The sequence below is a fragment of the Brienomyrus brachyistius genome, chromosome 15 (genome assembly GCF_023856365.1).
Source record: "Brienomyrus brachyistius isolate T26 chromosome 15, BBRACH_0.4, whole genome shotgun sequence".
Taxonomy (NCBI): Eukaryota; Metazoa; Chordata; class Actinopteri; order Osteoglossiformes; family Mormyridae; genus Brienomyrus; species Brienomyrus brachyistius.
Genome location: NC_064547.1, coordinates 7,748,949 through 7,766,170, shown reverse-complemented (window position 1 = coordinate 7,766,170; position 17,222 = coordinate 7,748,949). Strand labels below are relative to the sequence as shown.

At 41.1% G+C, this 17,222-nt stretch overlaps 2 protein-coding genes across 2 annotated transcripts; both read left to right on the top strand.

Annotated features, from left to right (window-relative positions):
* Positions 1 to 1,789: 1,789 nt before the first annotated feature.
* bsnd (barttin CLCNK type accessory subunit beta) lies at positions 1,790 to 3,594 on the top strand. The gene is made up of 3 exons (XM_048975965.1): positions 1,790 to 2,081; positions 2,300 to 2,385; positions 3,160 to 3,594. The coding sequence occupies exons 1-3, from the start codon at positions 1,905 to 1,907 to the stop codon at positions 3,437 to 3,439; spliced, it is 543 nt and encodes a 180-aa protein (XP_048831922.1). The 5' UTR covers positions 1,790 to 1,904; the 3' UTR covers positions 3,440 to 3,594.
* Positions 3,595 to 5,740: 2,146 nt separating this feature from the next.
* Positions 5,741 to 14,817, top strand: pcsk9 (proprotein convertase subtilisin/kexin type 9). Its single transcript, XM_048975926.1, has 12 exons — positions 5,741 to 6,066; positions 6,356 to 6,547; positions 6,701 to 6,824; positions 6,958 to 7,091; positions 7,980 to 8,121; positions 8,220 to 8,416; positions 8,525 to 8,708; positions 10,194 to 10,364; positions 10,466 to 10,614; positions 10,721 to 10,886; positions 11,176 to 11,348; positions 12,853 to 14,817. Exons 1-12 carry the CDS (start codon positions 5,890 to 5,892, stop codon positions 13,045 to 13,047), a joined length of 2,004 nt encoding a protein of 667 aa, XP_048831883.1. The 5' UTR covers positions 5,741 to 5,889; the 3' UTR covers positions 13,048 to 14,817.
* Positions 14,818 to 17,222: the final 2,405 nt, after the last annotated feature.

Sequence of the window (17,222 nt, the reverse complement as noted above, 5' to 3'; positions counted from 1 at the left end):
GTGTTTGTTTATTTGTGATACCCAGAAGCCTGGACTGTTGGTGTCCCCACTAGGAGTGTAAACAGTGATTCAAGTCTTTTATTTCTTGTCAGAGATTAATGTAATATAAATGGTATGAAGAATGACGTGGACTACTGTTTGATCTGTGTAATATTTATCCATATTTGAAAAAAAAGTAATGGTTTGTGTTTCATTAACTGATTATATTAATTGATTTTAAGATAGTAAAAATATGACATGTAGAGGTCCAATGTTTAGATATAACAAGTACAATGACTAGAAGAGGTAGCAGAAATGAACGTTACCTCTCTAGATTATGCAATAATGAAAACTGACACTTTAAAAGCACAGTTGTTCATTGTTTTCTGCATGTTCTCCCTGCTTGGATTGATGCCAGATTCTTATTACCTGCCAAGAGTCAGACAGCAATAAATGAAGCTAAAAATACTTTTGTTATATTTTAAACTGGCATTTTTGTGCTAAATGCAAAGTGCTTCACTGCTTCATGGCCCCCGGAGGAATACGAGGTACATTTTTAGCAGTAAAAGGTATATTTTGCATAAAGACAAATGTATACTACTATTCAGACTAAGTATCCTATGTGTCATATTAGAAACTGGTGTAACATCAGGAAAGGTTCATACTGGAAAATACAAACAAGTTGATATTCAAATTAGCATCAGAAAGGTATTAGAATACCATTATTACCATAATATTACAATTATACACAGTGCTCACAGAAAGTCTTGGGACACTTACTTAATTCTGTAAAAAATGTTTGGTTTCATAACAAACATCCATTGACAGCAGTGTCTAACATATCTGCACATATTTCCTGCACAGACATTTTATTAAGTGTCATAATTTTTGACTGACTCATTTAGTTCTGATCTTGATATTTTGCTATTAATTGCAATTGTAGTCATTTTTCCCAAAGGAACACAAATATTTGGTGTTTCATGTTATTACAAGGATGTTACAAATTAAAAAACACCCAATCAGACTGCTTGTTAATGAAATTTTTAACTTGGCTCTTCTCTTTTAAAACTACAGTTTGGATTTCAATTTATTATTACTTGATGTTCTACTTAAAATTACTGGTTGTTTCTAATGTCATACAGTTCCGTTCCATTCCTACAACAGTGACGTGACCAGAATTTTGGTGTAAGTCGAAACACACCCATTTTCTGATCTCTTTACAATGTCCAATTTCACTTCCATCGTGATGCCTTTCCACTTCACAAACAGAACACTTGCACTTTTAACAGTCCAAAATAGCGTAGGTAAGCATAAGTAAGATGCTAACGGCGTAAGCCGAAATACTCACGTCTCAATTTTAAAAAGGTTTTATGGGAGTGTGCGTCGTAAACTTGAAATGTCGTATGTCGAGACGTTGTAACCCGAGGACCCCCTGTATATATACTTTATATATAAACCTATGAATAATTGGTAAAATGAAGTCATCATTTTAAACTTTTAAATCAATAAATTAGCTATATTTTTTCTGAATAAAGTGTTAGAAGTCTTTCTTTGAGCACTGTAGGTAGCCTAAGAATGCTTGATTCAAGGGTTGAAACTACTACATTCCTGGAACTGTATTGTGTGATTAGGCTTTTGTAGAATATACGAATCACTGGCGCGTCCTGCAGACAGCCAAGGGCAAGGTTAGCTGGCAAAGGCACATTGCAGGTGTACTGATGTGGAAGACGCCAACTGATTGGTCATCGGTGCATTCCGTCAAGCCCAAACGAGCAGAGCTTGGCCCACACAGATTCCTGTTCAACCCCACTGCACCCGGGCAGCGTCACAGACAAGGAGACTGATGCCGGGGAGTTCAGTGTGTTTCAGGAAAAATCGTTCTTTGCAGAGTCTTACTGAATGTCGTTTTCCTTGCCGTCTTCGTCATGGCTGAGAACAAACCCTACCGTTACGGGCTCATCGTGCTCGGGCTGCTGGTGGTGGCCCTCGGCCTCTTCATCATGAGCGTAGAAGAGCCACAGGTGTTTGCCACTTTCTGTGCCATGGGTGTACTCATGGTGAGCGTGGGTACTGTGTGGAGTATGTGCCAGTGCTATCCCAAGGTAGGCAAATGAAAAGAGAGAACAGAACTCTGTATTAGGCATAAATAATCTGTGTGTGAATTGCACATATGAAGGTCATGCACAAAATATTCCTTGCGCAAACTTTGTAGTATTCAGCTTGCTTTGATAGACTTGGCAAATGTTTGTGATGTAAAATTGGAAGTCTTCTGGACTATGTGAACCTTACCTCAGAAAATTACTGCCTTCATATCTTTCAGGTGACTTTCATTACTGGAAACCGGGAAGATCTTTGCGTCACTGAGAAGGGGGGGTTGATCTCTGTGACTGAGACTTCCAGGAGGAGGTACTGTGGGTGGGGACAAGGGACAGAGCTGTGTCCTTGGACCAGAGAGGTTTATGCTGTTCAAACACACAGATGACAACAAGGATCGTTTAACCTAAATTACCTTCTCCTAATGATATATATTCCGGAAGGCACACAATATTGAAGTGCTTCACTGTGATAGCCAGAAGCCTTTAGTGGACGCTTGCTCTATCTGTAATGACCGACTGTGGTCAGACAATCAAATCTGGGGAGAGCTGGAAAAAGTGTAATTTACAATTTCTGCATCCGTTTGTCTTATTCGGGGTCTTGGGGGCCTGGTGCCTATGCTGGAAATTATGCGGGCAAGGCAGGGAATAACCCAGGGAGAGGTGCCAGCTGTTTGGGGGAGGAGGGACCAGATAACCTGGAGGAAACTCCCTGACAACACGGGGAGAATATGAAAACTCCACATGCATGGAGTCAGGGTGGAGACTCGAGCCCTGTTCTTAGAGGTGTGAGCGAACAGTGCTGACCACTGCGCCCCTCAATATTGTTATCAGTCCCGGAATATTAATGATAATGTAAAGCGCAGAAAATGAGCCCATAAAGAAATGAAGACCAGTAGATGTGTGATAGCCTGGAAATATGGTTGATACAATAGAGTGTAAAAATAAGTGTTTTTTTCACAAGATGGAATAGGCCCTGTATTCAGAGGATTACAGTCATTTTAGAAAGTTTGAAAACCTGCATGTTCCTGGAATGTTCCACTTACAGGGGATCACTGACACTGTATGCCTTGATCTGTCCCATCAGTGGTTCAGAGCCAGTGAGGGCCCCACTGGTAAGCTTCCAGGATGACATGGACTTTGAGGGTGATGAACGTTCTCCGCCTGGGCCAACCACCACGACTGGAATTCAGGCAAACATAGCACTCGCAGGCCAAGTCGCAGCCCTCAACACCACCTGCAGCTGTCCTACTCTTGACTTTTTACACACAAGCACCCCATTGGCAAAGATGGATTCTGAGCCAGAGATGTATTATGGGAAAGTGGAGGACTTGTGCCACTTTGAGTCAGACTTGGACAGCGAGTAACATGTTTTTTTACTGGAGCTTGTTAAAAAACAGACGAAAGTTGAATCACCTTACCTTCAGATTATTACATAACAACCCTGTCAAGTATTTTGTTTTGTTTCTATTGATTAATTGAATGCATTTATTAATATAAACCCTATGACTGCAAAACAAAACGTCTGATGTCTCTTTCATAAATTAGATGTCCTCTGTGCTATCATGATTCATGACACAGGAGATAAGAACCTTGGTCAAGACAGCCAGGCGGACAGTTGGAAATCATCATCTGGGTGCAGTTTCCTTCACAGAGTGATCTGCTGGCTGAGACCATCAAAGTATATGCCAATAAGGGGCCGCTGGTGCTGGGAGAAAACGCAGAACTGGTGGGGGGGGCAGTGCAGGCTCCCTTAGAAAGCTGCTGCCCCGGACAACCACATGATTGTGCTGCCTACAACCACATGATTGTGCTGCCTATAATTACATCAGCCCCTCTCTCAGATGACGGTTTTGACCAGGCCTGGCCACAGGACCACCCTCCGTCTGTTCCCCTATCAGAGAGCCCGTTAAGGTAAATAATTACCAGGGGAGGTGACGATTGAGGAGTGTTTTTTTTGTGTGTAACATTTACTTCATGCCCTGAAGAATGATGACACTGCTCTGTTGTCAGTTATGTGAAAATATCAAAACATTTTGAAAATACAAGAAATAGTTTTCCCCGTAATGTACGTGAGCCGATGCCATTTATGGGTTTTGTGGATACACAAGGAGGAAGTTGAGTTTTGTCGGATATTTTAATGAATGGTCATTAGAGCCAATAGTCGGTCACTTGGATAGAACTAAAAGTGCATTCAGGCCTGTTCGTGTTTAAAGTTTTTAGGCTGTTTCTCAGCAAATAGCTCAAACTGTGCTTGTATTTAAAATACAAAATGCTATAGTTTACTTTGGTATTTTGTTACCTGTGTTTTGTAGTTGCTTTTGTATTTTGAAAATACAAATGGGGTATTTGATATCAAAGTACATTTTGATGTTTCTTGTCCATGTCTGGCTATAGTTTTTTTTTAATCTAAATTGCACAAAAATGCCCCAATTGTAATAACAATTGTACAACTATGCCTGAGTTATGAATATTGGACCTTGAGTTAGCTTTTTCTTTGTATTTCATTTGCCTGTTTACAATGAGCCTGTGTTTCACATCATGATCTCAGACTAAGATTTTGGAATTTGATTCTGCACTTAGCTCCTCTCTCTCATAGACTTATTACAATATGACATAAGTACATTTATAATCAAAAGATGGTAGGTTTGAATCCCTAACCAGCAAGGCCCCACTGAGATACCTCGCGCAAGGTACTGTTCCCTGGGGGCTGAATTAACTGCACATATGGGTTAAATGCAAAGGTCACATTTTGCTGTGGTGTGTCAACAATGGCAATTGATCACTAAATTCTATAAAATTCTAAGTCAGGGGTGGGCAATCTTATCCGCAAAGGGCCGGTGTGTATGCGGGTTTTTGGAATAACTTTTGGGTCAGCTGTTCATACCCAGGTGTGAGGACTCTTCAGCCAATCAGTCCTCTAATTAGTGATCTAATTCGGGAGTCGCAGCGGAAACCTGCACACACAGCGGCCCTCTCTGGGTAAGATTGGCCACCACTGCTCTAAATATTCTATGTGACAACCCGCACTTTCAATCAATATCCGGAAGATGGCAGTATTTATTATACAGCTAAAAAAAGAAGACAACAAATAATTTCAATCGATTTTCATTTTAAAGTATTTTTACATAGTAACTTTTAAAGTGAAAATTTAAAGCCACCAATACAATTTAATGTATTCTGTGTTATTAATTTCAATATATATGTATATGTATGCTGTTCACGGTAAAGACTAATGACCTAAAATCATTAAATCATTCACTGACTTAAGCTATGTAAAATTAAACATTCAGCAATATTTTAACATGGTGATGGTATTTAAAGTACTTATGTGCGTCTACTGTGTGAGTTATACGAGTGTACTTTATACACTGTACGTTCATTGGATAAGTTAATGTGAGAAGATACGTGCCTGAATTCGCCAAGATGACAAAAAAAGTTGGCCGCATTTTACACAGATTCATTTTACAAGTTCAAACTAAAACCCGCTTCCAGAAAAATTGCAGATGGAATGCAAACGTACTTTTGATAAGACAAAGCAAACTTCCCATAAACAGAGCGTGAAACCTGACTCCTTCTTTGTACCAATTCACAGGTACGCATTAGTAAAGTCGGATCGTCCGATACAAACAGAGTGGCGTGACCCCCCAAAACGTCACTTAGTCCCGCCTTGAGGGATAGCCCTTAATCGGGCAGAAAGTATCAGAACTGTTTTCATTGCCAGCAATCTCTGTCAACTCCACTTCAGTGGCCGCAATCCTATACACATATTGAAGAAAGAATATTTTCTCTGTCTCCAAATTTAACCATTTGTAAAATGGGAGCATTTGTTACCGTACGCATTATCACTTCTATTTTCTGCCTGCTAATTTGTGGCGTGTGTTCCGAAGATTACACCGAGGATGATGAGATGATTATTTCTCTTATTCTGCAAGATGATACACAGCCAGAATCTGGACGGGAACCTTCTGCAGATTTCTACAGGTGCCAGAAGGTAGGATGCCTGCTGCCCCAGGGTCAGCAGATACGGACCCATAAATATTCCGGTTCTTAATTTATTAATACACATGCTATGTTTTAGCATAATGAAATTGCCATAATAAAATCTGAATGCTGTCTCTGATGTATTAAAATTTATCACGTTAAATTCTACAAATTAAACGTGGAAGGCGCATTCGCTTGCACATGCACAAATAGCTTAATATTGTTTTTTTTCACCATACAACTTTTTAAATATATAAGTTTCTGGCATAATTCGTGCTTCCTTTACGTTTTGCGGCCAGGATGCGTGGCGGATCCCCGGACAGTATATCGTGATGTTACGCGAAGGGACCCACGAGTCCCAGGTGGAGCGCACTATTCGGCGGCTACGGGCCAAAGCGGCAAAGCGAGGATACCTCATCGATGTGCTCCGGACCTTCTCAGGAGCCTTTCATGGCATCCTTGTCAAGATGAGCAGCGATGTGTTGGACCTGGTAATGCACATGGACTTCATTAGTCGGCTACCTTACAATTTAGTTAATATTTTGCAACTCTATCTAGGGTTATTTATGCAAAAGTGGGACATTTTTGGTAAATGATTTAGAAAAATCAAATATATAATTATTATTCTGATGACGTTTCTGCAGGCTGTGAAATTGCCCCACGTAAAGTACATCGAGGAAGACTCCTTCATCTTCGCTCAGGGCATTCCCTGGAACTTGGACCGAATTGTGTTGAATAAACATGCTGCGGGGAAGTATTCGCCGCCGAGTAAGTTTAGAGATAGTCTACTCTCATTCTATTCTATACAGTGCGCTTTCTCAACAGTTTGCAGTGTTAGCCATAGTGCAATGCAGGTGCAGATGTCCAGTGAGGTAGCTGAAGGATCTCTGTTCGCCCACAGATGATGGTGAGCAGGTAGGGGTGTACCTTCTGGACACCAGTGTTCAGAGCAACCATCGGGAAATCGAGGGACGAGTTCTGATCACCGACTTTAATAGTGTGCCTGAAGAGGACGGAGTCCGCGTTCACAGACAGGTTTGTTCGTAATCAGTTGCTGCACTTGCAAAGAATGCAGAGGCAGCGGATTTTTTTCCAGATTGCACATTAACAATCGTTTTATACACCACCATACACTATACGGACAATATATATGTGTCATGCTGTATAATGAATTTTACAATGTAAACTTATTTTAGACCCAGTGGCTTTCCCACAAGCGTAAAAATTACATTAACTTTTACACGGTGTAGTTTGGGCTGAGCACCATCAGGTGGCAGAAGAGACTAACAAAAAAAAAGTAAAATCATGGGGTTCCGAGGGGTGGTCCACGTTTTTACTCTCATTCAAGCCCATAATTGAGAAAATGGATCAGACCAATTAAGCTGTCTTCTAAAATTATTAGTTGATAAAAACACAGCTGTCAAACTTAAACATATACACTGCTTATAAGTAATAAACTTGGATTGCTTTCTGTAAGAAAGTCAAATAGTAACACAGGTAATACGATGGATTATACCTTAACCCCAGTTTTAAAAGTAGACAATGGCACGGTATTTCCTATGGTGAAACCTATTACAGACTATAGAAGGGGTGCAATTTTGTCTCTTGATGTGAAAGCCAGAGGTGGAAAGTTCAGGTTCAGAAAGTACCAATCCAGATCATGTTTTTGTTTCAACCAACCAGCTGAGCATAAAGAGTCACATTCACAGAGTACTCAATTGGTTGGTTGAAACAAAATCGTGGTCTGGATTTGTACTTTCTGGGCCTGAACTTACCACCTCTGATGAAAGCTAATAATTTTCTGAACGGGCAATGATGATCTTGATGCAAATCAGATTAGTGGCTGCTAATGATTAATGAATATTAAGTTGGTTATATAACTGGATTATCCCCTCCCATTTTGACACTTGTTCTCTGTCATAGGCCAGCAAGTGTGACAGTCATGGCACCCACACAGCAGGAGTGCTGAGTGGGCAGGGTTCAGGCGTGGCACGGGGTGCCAACATACGCAGTGTCCGTGTGCTGAACTGCCAGGGAAAGGGTACTGTGTCAGGAGCCCTATCTGGTAAGTTCCCACACCAGCTATGTGAAAACATTGAAAGAAGATATTATTATTTTCTCAATAGCCACCTGCTAATCAGCCATTCTTGGATTGACTTCCAGGCCTGGAGTATGTCCGTGCTTCTGTGCTGGCCCAGCCTTACAGCCCCCTTATCGTTCTTCTGCCCTTTACTGGGGGGTTCAGTCGCACTCTTAACACCGCCTGTCGGGAGATGGTTAGCAATGGCGCGATCCTCATTGCCGCGGCAGGAAACTACCACGACGATGCCTGTCTCTACTCACCTGCGTCGGAACCACAGGTAGCCAGCCATAGTGACCGGTATTCGCTCAGCTTAATGCCAGGATGGGCCAATGGTGGCTGCTCATGGAGATACTGGATACTGTTCTCACTGTCCTCCCTGACACAGGTTATAACTGTGGGTGCTACCAACCTTGCTGACCAACCCATGAACAAAGGGATACTGGGGACTAACTATGGCCGATGTGTCGACCTCTTTGCCCCCGGAGATAACATTGTCAGTGCCTCCAGTGATTGTGCCACGTGTTTCACTGCCAAGAGTGGAACCTCACAGGCAGCTGCCCATGTGGCTGGTAAGATCAGAACCAACGTAAGGGTTCTCTTAAGTTGATGAGAACCAATTTAAGCTTCATCTATGGAACTATTTATTATTCTGTTTTGTGCTTGTATAGCTTTAACACAAAATAATTAATAATAGCTAAACCAGATTGGTATAGTTAACAGGGTTGGGGCCATACGTGATGCATTCATCAATCCCAGTCCAAATCAAAAAACTGTTGGGAACAGAATTGGAACTGAATTTGAATTTCAGGGAGATTTTATTTCCAGATTCCAGTTCCATTTAAAGTCCAGTTCCATTTCTTTATTTGGACTGGAATTGATGAAAACATGCTGGAATAGCTCCAACCCCGATAGTTATATTATAGTTATAGTTATAGTGAATTGGAGTTGCCCACCTGCCTGTGAGTATACATGTGTGAATTAATGGTGTGTCAGTATGCCCTACGATGGGTTGGTGCCCCATCCTGGGTAGTTCCCTCCCTGGCACCTGTAGCTTCAGGGATAGGCTGTGGACCCCCTGCGACCCTGAATAGGACAAGTGGTTACACAAAATGGATAGATGGATGGATGGAAATAGTATGCTTTGTGTCTAATTAGTGCCTAATCTAATAGTATACTTTTATTTACACCTAAATGCTAATAGAGAATGCTGCGTGTGGTCTGTGACGGAGGGTGTCGTTATGGTTGCACACTTCCTGGGCTGAGCCTTTGATTGCTGCCTGACCTGTACGTGTGGAATTAGAAAGTTCAGTTGGGACACCAGCTTGTCCAACATACCACCCTGAATCAAAGAGCATTATTATGAAGTTGGCTCACTCTTAGTTGTTATAATAGCCTCTGATCTTCTGGGAAGGCTTTCCATTAGATGTTGGAACATTGCTGGTGGGATTTGCTGCCATACAGGTTGGGTATCGATGTTGGGTGATCAGGTCCCTTTCTGTGAGCTTGTGTGGCCCCCCACCTCACAGCTGAACCTGCTCCTAAATGTTTCCACTTCACAGTGACTTCAACGTGCAGTTAACCAAGGCAGCTCTAGCAGGACAGAAATGGTGTCCAATGATGGTGCTGGGCTGACTAACCTCTTCTGTATGACCCACCTACTCTGCTGCCATTGATGCTGGAGGTTGCATGGCTGTGTGCTTAATTATACACCTGTATGTCAGCAGTGGGCGTGGCTTATGTGGCCCATTCCTGTAATTATTATGGGTGTCTCAGTACTTTCGTCCATATCGTGTTTGGTGGTTTGCCCATGCTGGGGGAATTATTTTTTTTCTGTGAAGGACAAGCAACCATGCATTGACTGTTTCATTAAAGAAGAAAGCTTGCTGTTTTTGTAGAAATTTAGTTCAAAGTTCTAAAAGCACTTGCACTGAAGCTGAAGTTTAAGCTCAGATAAAAGACACCAAAATGGATATGATTAATACTCAATGGTCCTCATCCACTGAATCTAACAGTATATCTTTATGGATCATCTAATGTTATATATCCTCTATTAGGAATAGCAGCAGTAATCCTCAACTCAAATTCCAACCTCACATCCACTGAAACCCTTCACCAGCTGCTACAGAACTCCGTCAAGCATGTCATGGATTCCAGTGCCTTCCCAGAGGAGCACCGCTTAGCCACACCCAACATGGTGGCTGGACTCCCCCCCCCCACATCTAAAGGTCAGAGTTCACATTGGTTTTAGCGGTGGCACGACACAAAAATACTGAAATGTACACGTAGGACCTGCTTCCCTCCAACGGTGGTCTATGTATTGTCCCAGGTGGCGGGTTGATGTGCCGTTCGGTATGGTCTCCAAAGTCTGGCTCCTCAAGCTTAGACATGTCAGTAACCCGCTGCCGTGCTGGAGAGGAGATGTTTAGCTGCTCCAGCTTCTCACCCAGTGGTGTTCGTTCAGGAAATACCGTCCATGTGAGTGCTAGCGGTATTCCACAAATACCTAGTATTTCGAAAAGAGCCACTTCAGGTTGTACAGATCGCCATACGGCCAACAATTCTTTGTTTCTGTCTCTGGCAGGAGCGAGATGGTCAGAAGGAGTGTATCGCTTACAACGCCTATGGAAGCCAAGGTGTCTACGCCATTGCCCGTTGCTGCACTTGGGAAGGTGTGCATTGTGAGGTGAGATCTGGCCAGCAGCAAGGTGAACAGGTGGAATGCCCCAGCTCAGATCACCATCTCACGGGTAAGACCACTTTGCTCGCCTATTTAGGTTATAGCGTCAGTTATAGTATGTGTATTTTGAGGACTTTGGCTAAATGAGCATATAATCCAGCATTAGCATGAAAGCTAGAGCTTAAGTTGATAAAAAACCGAAATGGAAACGTTCTGCAACACATCAAATTGTTTTCCTTCAGCTCTTAGTAAACCTGTATCTACCTTGAACTTGAATCAACCATCAAACACATCTAAATTGCACGTTTTGGTCCTCTCTGCTTTTGCCAGAACCAGATAACCTGAACTTTCCCCCACAGGTTGTGGCTCTCATTCGGTTTCTGGGGTGGAGGTTGACACAGTTCGCCCTCTCCACGGTGACAAAAAGGCATGCTCTGGGGCGGTGGGCGTGAAATCCCACGCTTTGTGCTGCCAGGCCCCCAGCCTGGAGTGCCAGTTGAAGGAGCACACATCCCCTGGATCTAGGGAGCAGGTACGTGACGACTGTTTCATTTATGGAAAGTAGGGTTAACAAATTCTCTGATCATCCATTCATGCTAAACTTTGATATTCTAACTAGCCCATCCTCACTGCATTCATTTGACTGTAGAAGGCTTAGAAGAATCAACCTGTTAGGTCTGATGTGACGTAAAACTGTTTCGGGGCCATAACTTTTTTATTCAACAAGGTGAAAAGGGGGATACATTTCGTTCATTGAAGTTTAAAAAAGGGCAAAACATAGATGAAAAAGGGGCTAAGTTACTTTAATTGAAACAAAGTGATGAGTGTAGCTTTTCTCCTAGGAGTAATTATTGGTACGTTAATACACACTTACATTACATTACATTTTGGTCCAGTATACACAATGAAATGAATAACACATCTCTTGACACAGGCAGAACCTAAATACTGAAGTAGATTTTCAGCATGGAAAAGATTACGCTAACTGTGTCTGTGAGTGTGTTAGGCTAGTCCTGGTTACTGTCAGTTATAATCGGCGGTTTGGGAACATTTTGGTTTCCAAAAAAGTAGACTGACACTGGAGAGAGTAACCGATAAAACCAAGACTGTCCGCCGGCTCTGTTATACTGAATTCGAATATGTTGCTGAAAACACATCCAACGTACTAACTCACCTGACGTGACATCATCCGAATATGTGAATGACTGGAGCAAGACAAAAACCATCTTTCCGTGGCATTTAAGCAAATTCAGCTATATACCGATGAGCATTCTTGGTAGTAGAGCACAGGGGATTTAGTTCATTACGTATGTTATGATATTTTCATTTTAAAATTTTATGTATTTTTTACAATGTGCAAATAACCGTGTGTTTTTATTTAAACATATCGTTGGGTGCATTCCCATTGACTAACAGCTTTTTCATATTGTGATTGTGGTTTAAATATGAAATAATCTCAGAACAAATTCTGTTTTCCCTGCTTTACCAAAATTACACTGAACGGGGAACCCAAATCCGAGGTTTACAAGGAACCGTAAAGTCAAGTCACGGTTATTTATAAAGCACTTTACAAGCTACAATAACAGCTGACCAAAGTGCTAAACAAGCAAGGAAATACGACCTGGCAGACAAACAGAAAGGACAACATACAGGACCAAAAATATTGTGTACCGTTACTCCCCTAATACTAAGCATGAAAAAAAAAACTGTGAAAAACGGCTATTTAGTTTTATACGGTCAATTCTTTAGATTTTTTTTTCAGATCAATTAATATTGCGCCTTATTGCATTGTACCTGGGTTGGCCGCAGAAACGCTACTGTCATGTGATTCAAACATCATGACTCAACAAGTGGAGAGTCATAATTCTTGGGTTATAGTTACTGGACGGTGCCCAGCAGAGACAGAATATTGCATATCATTAAATGGTAAACAACAGGCTTATCATGCCTCAATCTGAGTTCCTTAGGGTTTCATTAAAGTTATGCAACATGATATTTTCAGAGGTATTTTTGCATTTTCCACTCTTGTGTGTCAGGTGGAGGTTTCCTGTGAAGAGGGTTGGACGTTGACGGGCTGCAATGCCTTGTCCCAGGGAGCAGTGACTCACGGGGCATATGCCAGGTGGGACACCTGTCTAGTGAAAAGCTCCGGGCAGAGGAATGAAGTCGCTGTGGTTGCAACTTGTTGCCGTCAAAAACAGGCTCCTGATCAAGCTGCGAGTAAACAATAACCAGCCTGTCCACCTCGGGACTCAGCTCCGCCCTTCGAGGGCCTTGGAACGGCTATTCAGATCATCTCTGCCTTTATTATTGCATGTAAGCTGTATATATTCACATAATGGCATTATGGACATAGAGGCTTTGTCTGAAGAGGCACAGAGGAACCGTTACGTCTCCAACAGCTCCTTTTCAAGGCTTTTTCTTATTTGAAAACAACTAGAGAAAAGACATCGGGCAGTTAATATCTGATTAAACGCCCTGTACATTGCTATTTGCCATGGAATGTTTGCATAACAACAAACCGAGCAATACGATACATATTACAAGTAATTAACACATGGGACTATATTGTATATATAACAAAAAGTGTTTTATAAAACTAGGTGACGCAGTGATTAGCACTGTTGCCTCACACCTCTGGGACCAACTTTCGAGTGTTCGATCAGCACCCCATGCTGGGTTGTTTCCTGCCTTGTGTCCATAGGCTCTGGACGCCCCCCCCCCCCCCCCCCCCCCCCGTGACCCTGAATAGTACAAGCAGTTATCGAAAATGGATGGTGATGTACTAAACACAATTTTTTACTTTGTACGGTTTGAAGGTACCAGCAGGCCTGGTATTAATCATCTGTATTGCTCTACAATACTCGTGCCTTGTGGCTATTTTTTTAAAGATAAATGTTGAAATAGTCTCAACATACGCATGCTGTCTGGCCATTATAATTCAGTCTATTCAGATACTTCAATTTTGTTTTTCAGGTCACCGTGGCATAGTTAGCAGTACATTGCGATGCTGTTTTTCTCTCGGAATAGTGAGATGTGTTTTATATTATGACTGACTCAATGCCTTTATCTAGTTCATACTGAGTTTAGTAAAACAAAAAATGAAAAATTACCCAAACAGAACTAAAGGGGGAATAACGCTCTTTGTGAATAATGTTCTTTGTGTGGCACACTTCCTTTAAGACTTGGGAAATCCTGTTGAATATATGACTCTTTAGGGCTTTCTGTGACAACAAGAAACTCTATCCTGTGTATGTTTTTTTATTTTGAATTTTATTTTTAAATTGACATTGACATTCATGTTCATGTAAGAGTAATTTGGTGTTCAGGGGGAAGAGGGTCTGCTTCGCTGTGCTCGCGGATGGAGCGCGGGGGTGAGATGAGGCGGCGGAGGAGGTAAAAGGGGAGAGTTGGCGCGGGAGAGGGAGAGAAAAAGCAGCGGGAAGCGCGTAGCGCTGAGCGGAGTTTATATGTTCACATTGCTTATATCAGGGGAGTAAATATGTATACACACACACACACACACACACACACACACACACACACATATATATATATATATATATATATATATATATATATATATATATATATATACACATATACATAAATATATATATACACATATACATATATATATATATATATATATATATATATATATATATATATATATATATATATATACATATATATATACATATATATGCTTATCCTTATACAGTCTCCTGCCTCATTTCTAAATAAACCATGAAGCCTAACGAACCCCAGCCAAGAAATGAGCGTCACATTCATAAAACAACCAAACTAACATTCACAAGGGCATCTGACTTACGAAACTGACTTTCTCAGACTCTAAACTAATTTCCTTTACTTACAGATAAGCAAAAAATATATATTGTTGAGATGCTAATTTTTGACTTTTGTATTGTAATATAAGTGTGCATTTTGTCAACCATTTGTATTGCATTCATTTTTAAATAAAATCAGTTTTAAATAAATTATTGCTTAATTTGTATTTAATAATAAATGCATTGATTTTCCTTCTGTACCACGGCGAATTCATTTGAAAGAATGAACTATACATTTTGTCAAAATTGCTTACTGTACAAAAAGTTTTTTCAAAATAAAAAGCCATTTTGTCATTCACCAAGGTGGCGAATAAATTCAGCCATAACAGGTGTCATGTCTTTAGCGAATAGTAGAGATTTCAACAGCATGTATGTTTTATTCTGACCTGGTCGTACCCATGCGTGACACCCCGTCCTCGTGGAAATGCCGGTTCGCCAGCAGATAGCGGACCCACCTGCTTCACCCCTTTAAATCCCCGGCGTACCTCACCTTCTGGCAGGGACGGATTACGGACCGGGCCAGCGGGGCCGCTGCCCAGGGGCCCTTGTCGTGCGGGGGGCCCGTGGGGCCCCTAGCCCAAAACAATTTGCAACGCTTATCAACAATGTATTTTCGTTTGTCTCTTTTAGAGGGCCTACATTCTTTGATCCTCTGCCTACAAGGGCCCCTGACCCTATAGGGAGGGCGTTTGGCTGCCAAGGGCCCTTGAATTGTGGTGGTGGTGGTGGTGGTGGGGGAGGCCCTCATGAACGTTTTGCCCAGGGGCCCACACAACCCATAATCCGTCCCTGCCTTCAGGATGACGTATTATTCAATCGAATGCTACCTCCTGACGCTGTCTCTTGTCCAGCCCTAAACCTTCCTTCCTGCCTGATCCTGCTCCTGTAGAACTGACCACCGAACCTTTCTGCTTGATGACTCTGACTTTAAGTAATAGACTCTTGTGTGGCTCAGCTGTGCACTTGACAATTTGAAAAAAGAAAAAAAAAAACAAACCACAAAGCTGAAATACCATCCATCATAACCCAGAAATGCATTTTCAGTGTATTGTACAGTATCTTCCAAAATCGTAGCCTACTGTATATTCTACCTGCACTTTAGCCGAGTGCGACCCTGTACTGCATAAGCAGTCAGAAGATGGATGGAAACTCCAGTAATAAAAATGAAAAGCAGCATAAAGCAAGGCATTCGCGTGCCAACTTCGCAAGAATAGGAGTGTGTATATTTTGAAAACCCTGCAGCCTCTAGAGAAGTCTTTCTGAATCCTTCACTGTTTTACGGTCTTCTTAAATCATATTGATCTCTCTGTGCTTCCAGTTCTAATCAATAGACTGATGATGAAAATGCAAGACATAAAAAAGCCATAAAACACAGAATTCCACAAAGACTCGGGCCAAATAACACCCAAAACAGAGTCCAAAAGCTCCTACTGTTGACTCTTAGTGTTCACGGAAGAACTTGACAAGTCTATAAATCGTTTCTGTGTTAAAGGTGAAGAAAACAAATACGATTCTAAACACATGATAACTGAACATATATCAGAATAGGACAATGTATATACAATGTCAGCAGTATTCTGAACTCAGCAGGGTTTAGTAGCTATAGATAATAGGGTTACATTAACCTAAATACTTCAACCAGCTCTGCACACTAGTTCTGTTGAAACCCATGCAAGTAATTCTATTTTACAGATATTAACATGCCGAGGTGCAATTATCCTGTAAAAAATATATATATACAACAATAAGAATCAAGCACAGTGAAATGCTGATATCTTTCAGTAAACACAGAAATGACTTTGAAGTCAGCACACTCCATAATACAGGCTTAACATGCTGCTCATATTTTAAGTATTAAGAATATTACATAATACATAAACGCTCCAGGATCATCCCAGCAGAGGCCCCTCTCCTTCAGTAGTCCAATATAACTTCAACGCACCTGAAGATTGAAAATGAGCTTTTAGTTAAATACAACAAATATAGGAATCGTAGTAACTGCAACATCTGCAACCCCTGCTCCAAAAGAATAAAGAACATCAACAACCTTATATAATGCTTCTGATTTAATTAATAAAAATTAAGAAAAACAAGCTAGGGAAAACAAAGTTAGCACAGGAATACTTGCACGCTGTTAACAACTGTCAAGGCACATCTTCGCAGTCGCTGATATACTGCTCTATATTTTTACCTATTTTGCAGTCATTTTATCTTATGCATTTTTTGTATTCGAATTGTTTTGATTTTCCCCACTATATAGCACATTTCATTAAGCATAATCTAGGACACAGAAAAAAGCCATTTCACTGCACAGTGGGACAGTGTACGACTGAAAAATCATAATAAGCAGCAACAACTGAGGTGAAAACAACTGAGCAGGAAAACCAAAAATCAAAGTTAAAAAAAAAAAATCACTTTCCAATGCTCATTAAGTCTTTACCATTGTTTTAGCAATTTTTAGAAGATGAATTCATTGAAATTAATTGAAATGGAAATAATTATTATTTGTTGTTTAGTTATTGATGTTCAGTCATTCACGTTACTGTCTACAACAT